The 19,360-nt window shown below is 34.8% G+C and overlaps 1 protein-coding gene and 1 non-coding gene across 4 annotated transcripts; one reads left to right on the top strand and one right to left on the bottom strand.

Moving 5' to 3' along the window:
- Positions 1 to 918: 918 nt before the first annotated feature.
- Positions 919 to 11,488, bottom strand: LOC110027475 (probable protein kinase At2g41970). 3 transcript variants are annotated; one of them, XM_020728919.1, is made up of 9 exons: positions 11,374 to 11,488; positions 10,117 to 10,235; positions 4,298 to 4,484; positions 3,156 to 3,406; positions 2,801 to 2,927; positions 2,264 to 2,537; positions 1,741 to 1,873; positions 1,587 to 1,673; positions 919 to 1,228 (listed from the first exon to the last, which is right to left on the bottom strand). In XM_020728919.1, exons 3-9 carry the CDS (start codon positions 4,380 to 4,382, stop codon positions 1,106 to 1,108), a joined length of 1,080 nt encoding a protein of 359 aa, XP_020584578.1. In that variant the 5' UTR covers positions 4,383 to 4,484; positions 10,117 to 10,235; positions 11,374 to 11,488; the 3' UTR covers positions 919 to 1,105. The 3 variants fall into 3 exon arrangements, with proteins under 3 accessions (XP_020584578.1, XP_020584580.1, XP_020584579.1); XM_020728921.1 differs by having other exon boundaries at positions 4,298 to 4,432; XM_020728920.1 differs by lacking the exon at positions 11,374 to 11,488 and adding an exon at positions 11,301 to 11,357.
- A 5,946-nt stretch (positions 11,489 to 17,434) lies between these two features.
- TRNAS-GCU lies at positions 17,435 to 17,516 on the top strand. The gene has a single exon. It is a non-coding gene; the product is annotated as a tRNA-Ser (tRNA).
- Positions 17,517 to 19,360: the final 1,844 nt, after the last annotated feature.

The following is a 19,360-nucleotide window of genomic DNA, read 5'->3' as shown; positions in this document are numbered from 1 at the left end:
GACTTGAAATCGAACATAAGGAACCATGAGCCAATTTTGATCCAAACTATCTCCTGAGCTGATTTTAAGCTGGCCATTCGTTAACAACCCTATTTAAAACTAAACAAAGTCTTAAACAACAAGTTGAAAATCGAGTTAAAAAACTAAATGCATTAATGGATAATTTCGTTTTCAACCTATTAAGTTAAACCATTGGACAAAGACTACTAGCTTGTATTTCTAAACAAACAATTTTTTGTTCATTTAATATAGCACTAAACCAAATAAACTCACGTCTTGCCAATTTTTTCATCACACAACAAATATCGGCGCTGGAAGTCATTCTCCCCCTAAGAAACACTTTTGAAATGTCAAGTATTTATGTGTCAACAACCCACTCAAACTATATGATTATATGGTTGAAAACAAGGGTTTAAGTAGGAAAAATTATTCTATCAGGGCACCAAACTCAAAATTTAAGACCGGGGTCCATCGGGCACACGTCACATGGCAAGTGGGACCCACCCCTCTATAAAACCTACCCAACCGGTGTATTACAGCTAGTACCAAAAGCCTCCTGTTAGTACCAAAAGCCGAGCCCGAGTTAGGCATGACTTGAGCTTGGTTCAACTCGTTTACACCCCTAAGTAGAGTCAACCACCTCTAAACTTAACTATGATAGAAGGAGACCATGATCCTTAACCTTAGTTTCAACCCAAGATTTAGCTTCTAAGATTGGAAACATCCATTATCTTTCCAGGGCACAACAACATGGAATGCAGTCTAGTTTTAAAACAGCATACTAAACTTGCTTTTAGCATATAATGTAACACCATATTTGAAATGTGATGCTTAATTTAACAAACATTTACTAAATAATAAAAATTACAATACAGATACTCACCTGTGCATACTCTACAAAATAACAAAAAACAAAAAAATGACAAAATAAACTTATGACATATTGGGTCTTAACAATTCATCAATTCTATATTATACAATAATTTAACCAAAAAAATGCAAACAATGGGTTTTAACAAAGAAATGATATCAGTAACAGGAAGAGGATTCAATCCTGATCAATTCAAAACAATTAATAGAAATTAAAAAAAAAATGTCCTTGGGATCAAGCATTGCTTTCTAGACCAGCTCTTGTGTTGAGAAGAGGTTGAAGAGCTTTAACAACTATTGTCATATTGGGTCTGAAATCAGCTTCATATTGAACGCACAGCGCTGCAACTGCTGCCAACTGGACGATCAACAAATATTTCAGAGATGTCAGTACAAAAGCTTCTTCTATCACTGTTTTTTTTCCTATTTATCATAGTGAAAGCAACTGATATTCCTCATTTTTGTATGTATGTATGTATATGTGTGTGTACATATCTATATACATATTTATATGAACATATCCACATACATACATACGTACATATATATGTACATATCAACATACATATATACTACATACATAGGTACATACGTAGGTAGATATGAACATATATATATATATATACATATACATAATATACACCCAAAACCTGAATTTGATTTAGTTTCTTCAGGGCCACAAAAGAATAACTAGTATAAAAAACAAATGCGCATACCTTGGCAACAGCCTTTGGTGGATAATCATTGTTCAGCTTAAGATCTACACACTGTTTAACTTTGTCTTCACTCAGCCGCGGAGTTGCCTACAGCGTTGAGGAATGGAAATCAGCTTATAGTAATATTGCAGCACCAAAGTATGAGAGAACCTACCCAGGTTACAAGACTCTGCTGCCCTTTTGGCATAGTATGGTCTACTGGCTTTCTTCCTGTCAAAAGCTCTAAGAGGACAACACCAAAACTATACACATCACTCTTCTGCGTCAGCTGCCCTGTCATTGCATACCTGTATGATATATGTAAAAGAACATATAAGTATCAGGTATACTTTTGTAACAAAAGAGGATGATTAAAGATGAAAAATATACACATCACTCTTCTGTGTCTCTGTTTTATATTTCAGACAGCCACCACATTTCTAATTGAGAAACTGGTTTCATGGTGTTTTGCAGAAATATTTATGATAAAAAAACTGTTAGTGCAACCCGATCTGTAAAATCTGGTGGTTGTAAGAAAGTTGTGTGACTTTTTGGAAAAAAGTAAATATTTATAATTCATATCGTAGTCTTTAAAAAATAAAATTTATTCACCACAACTTTACAACCACCATTAAAAAATGCTGCAGCCAGCCTGAAACATATAATGCTGAGCAATGAAAAGCTTGTAGAAAGCTTACTCTGGAGCATGGTAGCCAAAAGTCCCTAGAACACGAGTCGAATGCAAACGAGCAGCAGAATCAGGAGACTGGTTCGTTAAACTGAAATCGGCCAATTTCGATTCAAAGCCATCAAAGAGAAGCACGTTGCTGGACCTGACGTCCCGGTGGACTATAGAAGGCTGGACTTTTTCATGGAGATATTCAAGACCTCTAGCTGCACCATAAGCAATTTTCACTCGCTGCGTCCAGCTCAATACAGGACCAGGTTCCGCATCTTGCACCCCTTTCCTTCCTGAAAATGAAAGCACAAATAACGTTTGACTTAAAGAAATAAGATTATAGGCAATGGTGGCCATAGTTCCCTCAAAATTCGAGACAATTCTTATGTAGCCATTTATAATATGAAACTTTTACCATTAAATTCTCCTGCAACTATGACAGAAAATTTGAATTCAAGTCATTTCACCCTCCCTCAAATTCTAATTCCATTACTGACTATGACATACTATATAATACGAAGTATCTTAGAAGAAAATAGAAAGTGGTATTGTATACCATGTAATACATCATGCAAGGATCCTTTTGTTGCGTACTGATAGATAAGTATTCGATTATTGGCCTCCAGACAGTATCCCAACAACTGGACAAAGTATTCATGCTTCAATCTTGAAACCATTGCTAACTGCATCAATTACCACCAGAAGAACATTAAAATTGGGCCCTCTTACAGTTTCACAGGCTTAAATGGTACATTATATGTTGAAACAGAGCGATAAGTTGAAGCAAAGAAAGAACGAGAATTGAAAGAAACAAAACTGCTACAAAACCACATTAATACGGCAGGAAAGCATTTTATGAGTCTCTTTTCTTGCTCTTATTACAGTTCATGACGGAAAGATAAACAACACACCTGAGAAGCAAATTCTGAATCGCTCTCTTGAGATGCGCTAGGATCTAACTTCTTTATTGCAACACGTTCTCCGCTTAAAGTGGCCAAGAAGACCTTTCCATAAGAACCTTCACCAAGAAGAGCTTTCTGTCCAAAGTCGCCGGTTAATTTCTTCAGCTCTGCCAAAGATATTGCAGGTAAATCAATAGGAAGGGCCTCTTGCGGAGCTCCCCTCCTGGGATTATTGGGGCCTCTTGGTTCCCTATCGTGGCCTAAAATGCAAAACGTATAGCAAGGACCTTTTTTCAATCAGACTGATAACATATCTTAAAACTAGCTGAACTAATATTATCATTACTACATAAGCCTTATTTCAACTATTTTGAGTTGATATTATGAATTTTTATTCTCCATTATTCCTGGTGAGTGCTGCATCAAGATCTATAACTTATGCAACTCCGTTACAGCATCACAAATAATCAATGCATGTCTTCTCAGAATTTTATACTCCCACCAAATTTTTTCAGACACAAAATCCACAACCATTCACCTTGAAAACATTCCAAAAAACAAAAAGGTGGTGTTTTGTAGCATAATTTAAATAGGATATAGCATGAATTTACCATAAATCCAACTGCACATAAAAAAATAAAAATTTAAATCTAACGCTCTATTAAATCAAATTTTTTCGTGTTCCGTCTATTCTTCCTGCATTTTTTCACTTTTACGACGTCAATCCAAATTTACTAAATTCAATTATGAGGCGGAATTAAGAATTTCTTCCGTCTTCTTCGCTTGTGAGCTCCTCTAAGTCGCACATAATATCGCAGTTTCTAGATTTGATAAATCTCATTTAACATAAATTCAGGTTGCAGTCAAACACCACCTTAAAGCTTAAAAAAATTATCAAAATTCATCACACCAAAAGTCAACAAAATCAACAGATTTGGCTTGTTGTGGCATTTTATTCATAAGATTAACAACACAATTACCTTGTAAAAATTCTTGCTCTAACTTCCTCAAAAAAAACAAGGTTAGGAAATAAAAAATAAAAAATAAAAAGGTATCCAAAAAATTTTAAATAAGTCAAGATAAGATTCATATCGCAAAAAAAAACATCACTAAAAAAAAAAAATTACAGCATTACAACATGAGTCAGTTACCAGGAGTTGGACGGTTAGGCGGAGCTGTATACTGGTTAGCTGGTGGACCAAAGCTCTCCTCTTCTGCCCCTCCACAGCACCACATTGTGAAGGTTGAAGGAGCAGAGTCACCCAAAGATTGAAGTTAAAATCCCCCTTTTTGGAAATAGATCAGGCGAACTGTTCTAATACTTCAGCATTCATCACACTATTCAACAAAATCACCAAGCAAACTTTGGTTCATTTCTATAGTCTTGATCAACTCAAATCATTACTGAAATATTGAATATATATGACAAGAGCAAAGTGTTGAAATATTCATATAAGATAAAGTAGAAGTAAAAATCAACCTGTAATACTATATATATATATATATATATATATATCATTTCAGTCTCAAATCAACTTAAAACCAAATAAAACAATCCTCCAAACATAAAAAAAATCAACCCTCAAATTCCTCCATCATTCTGCTAAAGCAAAAAGGTTGACAGAAAAGGAAGGAAAAGGAAAAAAAATTCAAGTTCAGAAATTTTTTGTTTTAATAATACAAGGATCTTTCATTCTTTATTATTATGATTATTTTAACGTTCATCCATTCACCAAGAGTTCCAAAACAAACATCAGGGTTCATTTGACTACTTCTTGATAGAAATCATTGTAGTAAATTGGAAATTTCATTTACTTTCTGTGTGAAATATTAAAGAGAATTAAACAAAAATTTATCAGGTCCAAAAAACTAGAACTATCAAATTTCATTTTGCTTCAAGAAAATCATTCAACTTGAACAATGCTAAAAAGCCCTAGCTTCATGCACCCTAGTTTATTGTAATGATCAAAATTACAAATCAAAGATAAATAATGTGAAAACTATTGGAATTAATCTGTAATTAATCCGTAATCACCTCACTTGAACGCCCTTAAGTCTACTTAATCAGGAGGCAGGCAAAGAATTTCTGTTAGCATCTATGGGTCGTTTTATTCAAGGGGATCTAGCAAATAAAAGGTACGGGCCTTGTGTTCGGCTGACAAGTATAATTATACCCCACTCCCATATGATGATGCATGCTAAAGCTAACAAAGCTATCTATGGCTTTAAGGCTTAAAGATAAGAAATATTTGATGTATGATTGGGACTTATAGCTTAATCATATATAATCAAGATGCCCAAAATGTCTCTTAAATATAATATGAAAAAACAGAAAAAAAAAAAGATATGACGATTCTTATCACAATAATGTAAAGAAAAAAATGAGAGAAGTGAGCATTTCTTAATGTAGTGTGAAGAGAATTTCAGATAAATATTCTCCTCAATATAGTAAGAAGAAAATCAAAAGATGTGAAACGTACTCAATATAGATTGTGCGAAAATCTAAAATGATGATTCTTCTCGATATAAAGTGAGGAGAACATAAAGATGATAATTTTCGTTAATATGATATGATGGAGACTCAAAAGAAAATTCTTTTCAATATAGAGTAAGAAGAAAAAATAAATGAGAAATAGAAACTCTCAATACAGTATGAGGAGAAGTCCAAAAAATATAATTCTCTTCAATACAGTGTAGGAAAAATCTAGAATTGATGATTTTCCTCAATATGGTATAAGAGGCCAACAAGAAATGTAAATTTACTTAATGTAAAGAAAGATACAGTTAAATATTCTATCCAATATAATTTGAGAAAAATCAAGTGATGACAACTCTTCTTAATATGATGTGAGGGGTGATCCAAAATTAAATTATTCTCAATCTAAGGCGGGGAAAATTCAAGGATAATTTTCCACAATATAATGTGATGGAAAATTAAAAGGAATATCGACTCATGTAAATATAATGTAAAGGGAATCCGAAAATGATAACTCTCCTCAATATTATGAGAAAAAATATCCAAAAAATAATGATTCTCCTCAGTTTAGCGAGAGAAGAATCAATAGATATAATGCGTGCTAGAAAATTTGGGGCGGTAGAGTCATGGATTATCATCTTAGCGTTGCACGAGAATTCAACACACACATATAAAAGAAGAAAAGTAAGCAAAATGAGACACCTCGACTTTTTATGTGGAAAACACTTAAAAGAGGGAAAAACCAGGAGGCCTAGCCCAATTGAAATAATCTACTATGAATGATGAGTACACATGCATATTCTTCTCCTAAATTAGGGAAGATGAAATTACAAAGTTGTATAAGTATAATCTGACTGCATTTTTTGGTGGCAGTAGGTTGCAAGGTTCATTGTTGATTGTTGTGGATGTACTAGTCTGTCATGAGTATTGTAGATGGTTGCTCCAGAAGCTTTGATTGACCAGAGAAACCGTAGTAAGTAATTGTGCGAGTTGTGGACCACATAAGCGGTAGTGACGAGTATGAATGACATACGTAGGTCGTGGGGGGCGGAGTCGAAAGTTTCATGAGTTTTGAACCACGTAGGTCATAGGGGCGAGAATGAATGAAGTCCGTAAACTGTGGGGGTTGGAGTCGTGAGCTGCATGAGCCGATGACCACGTAGGTCGTTCGAGCCAGTATGAATGACGTCCGTAGGCTGCCGGGGCCAGATTCGTGAGCTACACGAGCTGATGACTACCCAAGTTGTTAGAGCAAGTATGAATGATGTATGTAGGTTGCTGGGCCGGGTCAGAGCTGCATGAACTGATGACCACGTAGGTCATTTTTGGAACTCATGTCCCACAAACAGGAAATAGTTACTAAATTTTTTAAGTTATAACTAGAATGACGGTGTTTGATTGGTGGTGGTCGACGACGGTCAACGGTAATCGACGTTAGTCGGCGATGATGTTGAGTTGCAGCTCCTCCTCAAGGCCTCAGACCCTATCTATAGGCTTCAGCTCCCACTTACGTGAGGGCGGGGGTCTATTTATATTGTTTTGGGTGCAATTAATGCAAGAATATGAATCATTTTGATTGAACGGTCCAGATAGCTTCCTTTAATCAGAAGGTGTTTAATGGACAATTGGATGCCTTAATGATGTCAGAATTGAGTGTTATTGGGCTTGTTGGATTCGTCTTGTCGAAACGTTTTATTTGATTTTAAATTTACCAGCTTCGATATCTGTTTGATCTTCTAAATATGTCCAGAGATTATCCAAAAGTGGTTTAATGATTTGATATGGGTTTGATTTGACTCGGATTTGACTAACTTTGATATCATTAGGTCTGTCTTATTAAACCGGCTAGTTTGATTATAAGTTTGTTGAAATCAAAGCTTTGGATGACTTTTAATTGAGTTTTGAATGTTTAATGTTCAAAAGATTGCATCGAGATTCATTCCAGATGATGAAAAATTATTTTTGTCGTATCGGTTGCCCCCTTATTTTAGAGCGAGATCTTTTTTATAGTCCGAAATTATCAAGATCTAGAGCATTTTTTATGATATTTTTGATGTAATGAAGATATATATATATATATTGCATATGCATTCAAACGGATAACTGAGCTGGTGGAGCATTGCTTCAAATTCCCGTTTTGGCCAAAAAGAATTGGTAGCTAACAGAATTGAAAATAAATAAAAAATGGACTTTGGGAACAGTAAGAATGAGAAACGTCTTTAAGTTTACACAAAATTAAATTTCTCTGTTTTTCTTATGGGAATATAGAATGTATTTTTTTAATGAGCATTTAATATTTGCTCTTCTTTTTAAATTTATGTAATAGTAAATATTTAATGGCCCAAGTCCTTTTGAGCCTATAAATAGACCTAAAGGAGAGGGATGAGGGAGAGATGTGTGGTAGAGTCACGGCGACACGTTGCGTCGGGGCGTCGCAGCGGCTAGTTGGGCGAAGCGTCACAGCGACGTGTTACAGTGGGGTCTCGTGGCGGCTTATCGGGCGGTGCATCTCAGTGACGCGATGCGGCTAGGCTTTGCGGAGACGCAAAGTGTTGCGGCGGGGCGTCGCGGCGACGAGATGTGTTGTGTCTGTGAGTCGCGGTGGGGCATTGGGGCGACGCGACGTGTTGCGGCGGTACATTGGGGCGATGTGTGCGGCAGAAAGTCGTGGAAACGCGTTGCAGTTGGGCGTCGCGGGGACGCAATTAGTTCAAGACTATCTTTTGAGACCATAATTTCTTAATAAGACCCTCGTTGACAACCGTCAATCACTGTTGACCGCCGCCGATCCTCGCTGACCGTCATCCACCAGTGTCGGTCATCGTCGATCACCACCAATCAAACACCTTCATTCAAGTTATAACTTGAAAAATCTAGTAACTATTTCCAGTGTATGGGACAAGAGCTCGTCATGACGATCCATGTGTCAACAATGACCTATGTGGGCATCAGTTCATGCAGCTCTTAACTCCAGCTCCAGCAGCCTACGGATGTCATTCATACTCGCTCTAACAACCTATGTGGTCATCAACTCATGCAGCTCACGACTTTGGCCCCAGCAGCCTACGGACGTCATTCATACTCGCTTTAACGACCTACGTGGTCATCAGCTCTTGTAGCTCACGACTCTGGCCCTCACAGTTTACGGACTTCATTCATACTCGCCCCTATGGCCTACGTGGTTCACAGCTCATGCAACTTTCAACTCCGACCCCCACGGCCTACGTACATCATTCATACTTGTTACAACGGTCTATGTGGACCACAGCTCGCGCAACTACTTGCTACGGTTTCTCTAACCAATCAACGTTTCTAGAGCAACCATCTACAATACTCATGACAGACTAGTATCTCCACAACAATCAACAATGACCCTTGCAACATGTTGTCACCGAGAAATGCAGTCAGATTATAGTTTATATAACTTTGTAATTTCATCGTAATTTCATATTCCCTAATTTAGGTGAAGAATGAACCTGTGTACTCATCATTCATAATAAATTATTTCAACTGGGCTAGGTCTCGTGATTTTTCCCTCTTTCAATGGTTTTCCACGTAAAAAGTTGAGGCGTCTCAATTTGCTTACTTTTCTTCTTTTATCTGTGTGTGTTGCATTCTCGTGCAATGCTAAGATGATAATCCATTATTCTACCGCCGCAAATTTTCTAGCACGCATCAAGTTATAAATTCTTCTCAATACAATGTGAGGATAAGTCAAAATGAAATTTCTCCTCGATTCAATATAAGGAGAGTCAAGAGATGTGGAAAAACCAAAACCTCTCCTCCACATGACAAGAGGAGATTCACAAAATATGAAAGGGATAGATCTTGTAGCCTGATCTTATGGAATCAAGTAAGCTCTCGCATCTTTTCTATATGATGGAGAAGATGTCAAACATGAGGCTCATAATTTTATTATGTATTAAAAATATAATCCTTCATCTCAATATAATGGAGAGTATAAAGAAAAATGAAGATGAAAAACACAACCAAGAATCAAGTGAGAGAAATATAATTTAATTCACAATTATTTTCTTAATGGGTTGAATTAAAATTTAAATCATCGGTGGCTCTTCAGGTTATTTATACTTTTAATTGTTATTAATAGCAATTAGCATTAGATCAAGTTTTATAATCCGACCATCTATTTACATCTTTGAAATTATTAGTCCTCGGGTCGATTCTTGGCAAAAATAATAATAAACAACGAAATAACAAAACAAAAAATGCAATAAAACTACCCCCATGCCAAGAAATAAGTACATGATGCAAATTTGAGAAATGTCCCAGATGGACAATATAATTCAATATAATCAGATGTTTCAGACATTATTCAAATTATACTATAACTAAACACATTAGGGAAACAAAAACCCTTGGTGTTCAGCAATCTGGACATTCACACAGGCTTTAATAAATCGCAATCAGAAACCATTAATGAAGGGTGATGATCTATTATCTCCATGATTTGAAACCTTTTGATCAATGGCGTACCTGGAAGAGAGATTCTGTAAGAAAATCAATGTGTCGAAGACTGAAATGCTGCACCGTGGAGAGCAAGAAGCGCGGGAGACTGGTGCTGGGTGGAGAAGAAGAAGGATGGAATCATGGCGCTGTTGACGGGAAAAAAAATATTAAAACAAAAAAAAGGAATTTTACATATAAAGCACGCGATTTTTATGAATTTACACAGTAACCCCTAACATTTGATATTTTTATTTATTACAACTTGGAATTAAAATTTTAAATAAAGAGATAGGAATAGCGATGTTTTTTTATGTAATTTTAAAGATTTGGCCGTTATGTTTGTGAATATGAAAGTATGAATGTTAGATATGTAAATATATAAAAATTGTATGGTATTTATGTAAATGGCATATAAAATAACGGCCCGGAAGAACGTGAGGTCGTGCTTGAAGATCGTTGGGTATGAGTGGAGGAAACGTTAAATTGATTTAAACCATTCAACCAACTCTTTTTGTTGCCTTATTTTATAAAACCGAATGTTGTAATTCTTTAGGGGGCTCTGCTTTGTTATTGAGTCCTGAAAATTATCTGATCGTAAATCGTAACATTAGTTTTCCCAACTCATTCCATCCTCGCGCATTTGCTAATTGCCATTATTATTTCATATCCAATGAAAGACCGATCCATCACTTAGGTCTAGAGCAATTTCACTACTCCTATCATAACCTCGCTATTTACGTACCTCATATGCAAACAGTTCTGAGTGCATATGACCGGTGTTATTGTGATGTTATTGGGGTGTTAACCCCCATAACATTTCAATAATCTATCAAATCATTCTGAGGTTCGGCACTCATTTTTTTTCTCAGTCCACGGTTTTGTGGGTTGTTGAGCTTATTAACCTCAATAAATTAGCATAACGCTCTAGTACCCCCGAATAATCATTATACGCACACAATTCTGTGTGATATGGCGTAGTAAATATCTTTCTCACTAAGGTGTATTGCTGCCGCACGGGATTAAAAAATAAGATCAAAAATTAAAAAATCTCAGCCAATTGCTGGGAGATCAAAAATTCAAAAATTAAATCTCGAAGATCTCACTAAGGTGCTTTGGCTGCAAGTAATCTCGCTAAGGAGTATGATGAGATTGGCATTGAAAGCAGCAATGCACATTAAAACCGAATAGTCGAAGAAGGGAAAGATCCTTACAATCTTCACGGCTTGCGATTAAAGGAGGAAGAAGCTCCTCGGCTCAAAAAGATCGGAGGAGAAAGAAGCTTACGTGTGATTTCGAGAGGCAAGAGCAGAAGAGCTTTCGCGAAGAAGAGGAAGAGGTGGTGAGCCGAATGGATTCGGGATTCCCAACCAGGCATCGGCTTTCTTGCGATCAAATGGAGGAGGCGGAATGCAAAAACAGAGGGCTAAGGCTTAAGGAGGCTATTTATAGCCAGGGAAAATTTTTTAATTAATTATCTAATTAATTATATAAATAATTATTAACTTAAATTTTATTATTCTATTTTTTTTATTAAGTCGGATTCATTTATTATTATGTATTATTTTATTTCAATTTTATTTGAAATTCATGTTGATTGATTTAGCATATTGCTTTATTCAATTTCAAGTGAGTGTAACATTTGTATTATTTATATTTCAAATTTATTTTATTTGTAACTTCAATTATATATTTAAATATTTTGTCTGCATTGATTAAACTTGTTCAAATTTTTATTCGGGATTGTTTTTTCTTTTATTTTTCAAAACTTAAAACTCTTTTATCATTATTATTTTGATTATTCTTATTTAATTACAAGTTTGTCAGGGATTTAATTTTATTTATATTTAGTTAATAAATTTAATTAGGATTATATGATATGATTATTTTTAATATTAATTTTGATTTGAATTTAAAATTCATTGATTATTGATTCATGTGTTTAATTTGAATATTAATTAGATTTTTTTATTTCAAATAATTAATTTCTCATTTTATTTTCAATTTAAACTCGATCGTGTTTTGAGACGAACTTCAAACATGTTAGGGCTCATTATGAGCCAAAGGCGTGAATTAAGAGCAAACATGAAGTCTAATTAAGAGGGTCCTATAAGGTCGAAAGGCACTTAAACTAGAAAGTCAAGTCTCTAAGCTTGAAAGGGTTCCTTGAGGCATTTTCAAACCTATAAGAACTCAACTCGAGTTTTAATAATTTGACCTCAATCAGCTCAACCAAAAATTGAGGAAAAGTTTCCTAAGCTCTATGAAATAGGTGATTACTCCTGCGAGCAATCCGTCGAACCACCTCAAAGCTATCGATCTTAGTGTTGTTGAGAACAACTTGCACTTGAGGGCGTCAGAAATTTTTAGGAGGCATATGGATGACTTGAACGACACAAGGTAATTGTTGAAGTACGATCATCCTTTGTTTTTTTCCAAGACTGACATCTTGAACTTCTTTGGGGTTCAACTCTAGAGACTTGTAGGGAGAAAACATTCAATGGTTGTCTTTGTGTCTCAATCTGCATCGGTTGGTTCTTTTCTCCACAGGGGCAGATCTAGAACTATCATGGTACAGTTCGTCATCGGGCTTTTTCTGTTGGTTTATCCCCCTCTTTCCATTGTTGACCGACAGTTCTCCTTGAGGGGGGATTATAAGTTTCTTGCCTTGTTGGCTCTCCAACTGGATCTGGGTAGTGACCACTTTAAGGACCTCTGCAAACTGTCCTAAAATCTTGTTCGTAATCTGGGTATTCGAGTCTAGCAATCCTTAATGTACAAATTCTTCCATGAACTTTTGGGTGCATGCTACTTCTTCTTCGCTCCTCTAGCTAAACCCTCCCCATTGTTATTTTTGGGTTCCTCTTCTTGTTGTTGAAATGTTTTTATGCTCACCGTACATTAAAGGATGTTTGATCAAAAATATCCGAGAAGCACGGCCAAAAGAATGGAATGTTCTATTATGAAGTAATTTAAGAGAAAGAAAAGAAGAGAGAGTGAAAGAGCAATAGTAGACCAGCAAAAGATATCATTTATTCATAATATGAACCCCTATTTATAGGTCTAGGTGTTAATATTACAAAAATACATATTAGCCTCATAATCATTAACCTATCAGGGGGGCTTTTTTGGTAATTTACAAGGTTGTTTGTATATAATAAAGACTGGGATATATTCAATCGATAAGAGTCGTCGATCGTCTGACAGGCCTTAGTTCGATCGATTCATGGTTTGAAGGAGTGTTCCCCATCGATCGTTCTGAAAGCTGACTACCGTCCAGAGGGGCTTCCTTTTGTCATCTTTTGTCTATCATTCGTGTGAAATATTTTCTTCGTCGCTAGTAATGTGAAAACTATCGTCCATTGCTACGTCTGATCAGTTGTACTTACTTCCCGGGCAGCCCATCTGCTTTGAGGTTCGCGTGGGCACATTCTTGTGTGTACAATGCTCAATTTTTATGTATTAACATATCAACCATTCAAACTTTAATTTTTACGTATAGACCACCAAATTCCCATGTTTTCAGTATAGGTTGGGTGTTATGTAGATTAAAATAATAATTTAGATGATTAATATGAGAATACAAAAGAATTGGGTGGTAGGTATGTAAATTTGATAACCTTAGCGAACTAATTTCTTAGAAAAGTTGATATCCTGGATGAGTTAATTTTTTTGTGAGAGTTGATCTTCTGTTCAAATTGACCTCCAGAGATCTTTGATCTCTTGGGTGAATTGATATTCCGGAAGAGATGATATTTTGAGATAATTAATTTATTAAGAGAGTTGATTTCTTAGAATAACTTGTCTCTTTAATCAAATTATTTTTTTAGAGGGTTGTTCTCCTTGGAGAGTTAATATGGCCAAGTTGCCTAGCTTCACACTTCAAATATTGTTGCTTGTTTAAGAGCTTTCAACATACATATTTAGTTGTTTGATTCTCTTGCATATTTGAAATGTTAATTAGTAAATGGACTTGTAGCTTGATTATTTATATAGCATGAGATAAAAGCCTCTGTCGTTAGCTTAGCAATGTGGTCGATATCATGAGCTAAATTAGAGAATTTTTATTGCTAATATACCTTCATCACCGTTTTATGTTTTTTTCAAAATAATAATAATGATAATAGTAAAGCAAAACAAGGAAAGAGCAAATCACTAATTAGAGATATTCTTCGATGGGATCAAGTCTCTCATGAGATCAATTTGACTATAATATTGATTAATACTCTCAGGAGATTAGCTCTCTCAAGAGATCAATTTTTCGAAGCGATAAATTTTTCCAAGAAGATCAACTCTCCCAATTGATCATTTTACTCAGGAGAACAATTCTCCTAGAAGATCAACTCTCCTAATAGATCAACTCACACATTAATATCCTAAGAAATCAACCCTCCTAGGAGCAAATCAATTTTTTTAGGAGATCAGCTCTCCCAAGAAATCAATTTGCCCATGATATCAACTCTCATATCATAAAAAATAAAATTTTGAGTCATGATTATCAATACAAGATATTATACTGATATATTATATATTTGTATAACAAAGATGTTGCATCAATTAATTATTTATATATGATAATTATGGTGTCAAATATTTCAGCATTATGAGTTTCATACTTACATTACTTTAAAATGACTATATATATATTATTATTATTATTTTTTTTTTTGAGAAGCAACATTCTCTGCCTAACTTTTCCTAATTCATGAGTCGTCAAACGTAAAAATGTGCAATTGAAGGCCTTAACAATGAAAAATTATTACATACATACACCGCATGCAGAGATGCATGAGGTGTCCAATCCTGACCGTATAGATCACGGTGATCTACGGTCAGGAAGCTCTCAAAATTTTAAAATGGAGCCTACCGATATACATCCTGACCGTAGATCACCGTGATCTACGGTCAGAATTGGACACCGCATGCATCTCTACATGCGGTGTATGTATGCAATAATTTTTCCTAAACAACAGCTCCATTTTGTTCTTCACATTTTGGGATAATTATATAATTAGCACTTGAAACATCGCTATTTACAATGTTAACACTCACATCATTCTTTTAAACAACAAAAGTGATGCATTTACGTGTGCCAAGATCAAACTATTAGAAATTTGACTAAAATGAAAAATTTTGAGTCGAGATTTTATGATGAATTTTGATATTTGGTTGAGAATTTGAAAAATGAACGAAAAGGGTGCAATTTCTGTAAATTATAATGTTCCTGCATTTATATCAAAATTGAATCGGAGGATGAAAAAAAATGTTATAACCGGATTCGGATTCAGTAACACATCAAGGAAAATCACTAAGAGTTAGCCCTTGAAAGACTTACTAATTTTTTTAAGCTTAGACGAAGGTGGTAGGTAAGACATTTGGATTCATTTAGCATATGATGCTATGAGATGGGGGGTTGTTGTATTAGATTAATAAGAATAGCCCTGTTAGTTAATAATAAATTAATAATCTGTATACATCTATAAATACCACATTTGATGATATAAAAAATAATGGAAAAATGAGATAAACTTCTCTTATTGTTTGTGTTTTATTATTCTCTTTCCCATGCTAATTTTTGAGTTATCGGCATCTTTGAATTGTTGTTTGTCTGTGTTTTTCCTCTCTAATTTTCTCCCGCACAATTTTTAGACTCGCCAGCATCCTCAAATTATCGTTTATCTTAATACTAGAGATGAGATTCTATGAAATTTAATCATCGACTTAACCATCATTATGATTGAACAAACAAGAGTTGCATGTTAGAAAATATTGAGACAAATTCAAGGAAATGTTAATTATTGTCCATCAGTTTAGTATTTGAAACAAGTTCTACCATAATGAATGGCTCAATTGGAATAAGTAATTAAAAAATAATGTTTCATGAGTCAATTGATGTAATATTTAAGACCATTCAAATTACTAAAAAATGCAACATATGTAGAGGATTGAAACAAGGCAATCCTCAATCCTCTGGGCCAGCAAGCCTTAAGAAACTGTTTTCTTTCTCTGCCTAGGAAGTTCTCTTTAGACCACTTGTCATCATCTTCAAGATTCTGAATCCTAGGCAACAAAAGTGAAGAACTATTGAAGAGTGCATCAGCAGGATTCGGTTGTGGTATTCTGTCACGTCAAAAGTCAGTAATACGTCTCGGTAGTCATCGATCTTGACAGAATATATCCATTAAAGAATGGTAGCCTCCAACATCACATAGTCAAATGTAAAATTTGCCTCATGCCAAACCACCTATAAATAAAAAACTAAAGAAAATTTTTAAGATCAAATAAATTATAAAAAAAAATGTGGAGCACTAGCTACTTGGAGAAATTTAATTAAGTGACAATCATAAATATTTCTACTTAAGTAGCATATGGAGCACCAGCTACTTGGAGGAGAACATAACATGCTCAATTTAAAAGGATTCATTTACAGGATTATGAAAGGAAGACTGAAGAAACCAAGCCTTGATCCAATTAAAGCTTATTCATTCTCTTACTCATGTTGGTCTTGCTCCCAAATCCAAATGCAATGACTAAGTTTTTTTTTTATTTTTTTTTTCTAATTAATTGTATTTACCATTTTTTTCAAAACTTAGAAGAAACCAGAGCTATAAAATAAAGCCTAAATAATTAACCTTGTTTGCTCAAAAGTTTATAATGTTTGTAAATAGTCATTGTAATAATCACATTCAGCGTTTATATCCTTTTTATCGCAACAATAATTTTTGTCTGAACACTAACCCGTGTTACATTTGTTGAAACAAAATTTACGAGTGAATTTCACTCATGGAATAGAGAGTAGAAAGAAGCGAGAAGCAAAAAGAGAAACGTGAGAGTTGAGATGTTTTTCGATATGATTTCAAAAACACCTAATATGTTTAATGTCACTCTTTTTTATATAGAACTTAAATATTATGAAATGATAATTATACCCTTGAACCTCTTTAATTGATTGACCATCAATCAATCCGATTTTGTGACAATCAGTTGGTGCGGCTGTGATGGGTCGCTTTCTAGTTGGTCGACCTCTATCAGAGCAATTGGCGAGTTGACTGGCATTCGGGTCGGTGGCCCTCTGGTCAGCTATTTGGCCAATCTTCGACCAGTAAATTACTATCGTTTATTCGTCCTTCCAAATGCCTTTAATTATTCTCACAGAGGTTCGTCCGGAGACGCGTCTCGCTCCAAACCATCCTAAGAAAATAAAGTCCAAGATACCTTTATTGTATAACATTGTTGCTTAATTTAATAATCTATTCCGGCTACAATGCTGAATAGGCATAAGAATTAAGAATTATGATATAGATATTACATTATAAGAATTTTATAATGTTTCCAGTCAATTAAAAATGTCGCTTTGGCCGAGTGGTTAAGGCGTGTGCCTGCTAAGTACATGGGGTTTCCCCGCGAGAGTTCGAATCTCTCAGGCGACGTAATAAATATTATTTTTTTTTATTCTTATGCTAAATAAAATTTAAATATTATGTATAAATGCATAAAAATTTAGAAAATGTATATAAATATTCCGAAAGTTAATGTAATTATTCATAAGCTTCAGACTCCAATCTAAATAAAAAATAAAACTTTAATTTTGTGAATTAACGTCAAAAATGAAAACAATTTTATGCGGATTATGCATTAAATTAATAAAACTAATTACATTTATTAAACTCTGGGGTTTCAATTTATAGTTCATATTACATTCCAAATAAAAACCACAATACCTTGAATATGAGACATTTATGCATCAAACCTTTTAATATAAAATTTGGAATTTTGAAAAATTAATAAAAATGCTACTCATATGTTTCACTTTTGTAACTTTCAAAAAGTTTTGATAATTATAAAAGGGGCATCTACAGCACCCAAATTTTGTGTATTTATATATTTAATTGACCATCTGAAAATAATATTAGGGGTTATTAGTTGGAGAGTGGTGTAATATGTTTGGAAAGTGGCAAATTTTGATGGTTGAGATTTGACGACAATGATAGTGGTGATATAACGTTAATGGTATGGAGGTGATGACGTTGATGGTTGACATAGTTGAGCAATGGTGATTCAATGGCGTTAATGGTATGACAAATGTGGTATGGTGACGACAACAGTCAAATGATGTTGGTGACCAGGCAACGGTGGTCAACCGACAGTGAGATCATAGCTGCTGCTAGACAGTGGTGGCCAATTAACGACGGTCACGTGAAGGCTGTGACTTGATGAGGGTACTCTGGGTGCCACGACAATGGTTGAATGGTGATAGAGTTCAAGAATCTTGTAGATCTTAAGTTCTTTCAACTTTCTCCAATAGATTCACGTTTGGATTTGAGTCCCCATTTCATAAAGAGAGTTGATGCCTATTTATAGATCTTGTGAGTGACATCTTTCATAAATAATGCATGATTCTGAACCATTCCATTGAACAATTCAGTACATTTCATTTCATAATTCTTGAGAGTTGAGTGACATCTTACTCGTGCATCAAACGGTACATTTCATTTTTTTTTAATTTAAAATAGTGATATTGATATATGTGACCTTAAAAGATATAAATGATATGAATATAAAAACAAAATATTGATATTAGATAATATAAATACATAAGAATTGGCGGTGTGTGAGAAAAAAAAATAAAAATAAAAATCTAGAAGGCATAATACCAGCAACTTTCAAAGTGGCGTCGTGCTGGAGCGGCCATATCGGTAAAACCTCCGCTTTCTCGTGCAAGAAAAGGAGCCTCTCCCTCTCTGTCTCTCTGTGGTCGTGCTTTGTCTTGTTCCATTGGTCAAATTAGAGTCGATAAGCGAATCCGTTTGTCTGCACGTTTAAAACACGTTAAGCCCATGGGTAGCCCGCTGACCCATCGGGTTAACATTTCCTTTGAAACAGCTTTACTGTTCCCTCAATTTTTTTTTTCACAGCCATCAATTTGTTCTCATGAAATAAAAAAAATCTAGATGCCGGCGTTCGCTCCAACCGAACGCTCGTAACCCTAAACACCGAAACGGAGCCGTGGGCGGCCTGAAGACCAAAACGTCGACGTTCTGGGCCAATTGTGTAATTTGAGGATGAGATTCTACATTTGATCGTCAATATAATATACATAGTTGATTTGATTCGATTTATTAAAGAACTTCGATTTTGAAATAAGGCTTTTTTTAATTTTAGCTTTTAGTTATATTTTTTTTTATAATAACCACGCCAAATAACATCTTGAAGTAATTTTTTTTATATAGCATTACTGTTGAATTCGAATCTATCTGGGAGACACACCCAAAGA

This window comes from Phalaenopsis equestris, unplaced genomic scaffold (assembly GCF_001263595.1).
Source record: "Phalaenopsis equestris unplaced genomic scaffold, ASM126359v1 Scaffold000428, whole genome shotgun sequence".
Lineage (NCBI taxonomy): Eukaryota > Viridiplantae > Streptophyta > Magnoliopsida > Asparagales > Orchidaceae > Phalaenopsis > Phalaenopsis equestris.
The sequence above is the reverse complement of the archived record's forward strand: the minus strand, read 5'-3'. Positions and strand labels throughout refer to the sequence as shown.

Bases quoted from the DNA above. Each gene is read 5' to 3' on its own strand.
- LOC110027475 (XM_020728919.1), bottom strand. From the start codon at position 4,382: ATGTGGTGCTGTGGAGGGGCAGAAGAGGAGAGCTTTGGTCCACCAGCT. The intron at 3,407-4,297 runs GTAACTGACTCA...TTTGCATTTTAG, and splicing joins GCCTAACCGTCCAACTCCTG to GCCACGATAGGGAACCAAGA. The intron at 2,928-3,155 runs GTGTGTTGTTTA...TAATTGATGCAG, and splicing joins ATTCAGAATTTGCTTCTCAG to TTAGCAATGGTTTCAAGATT.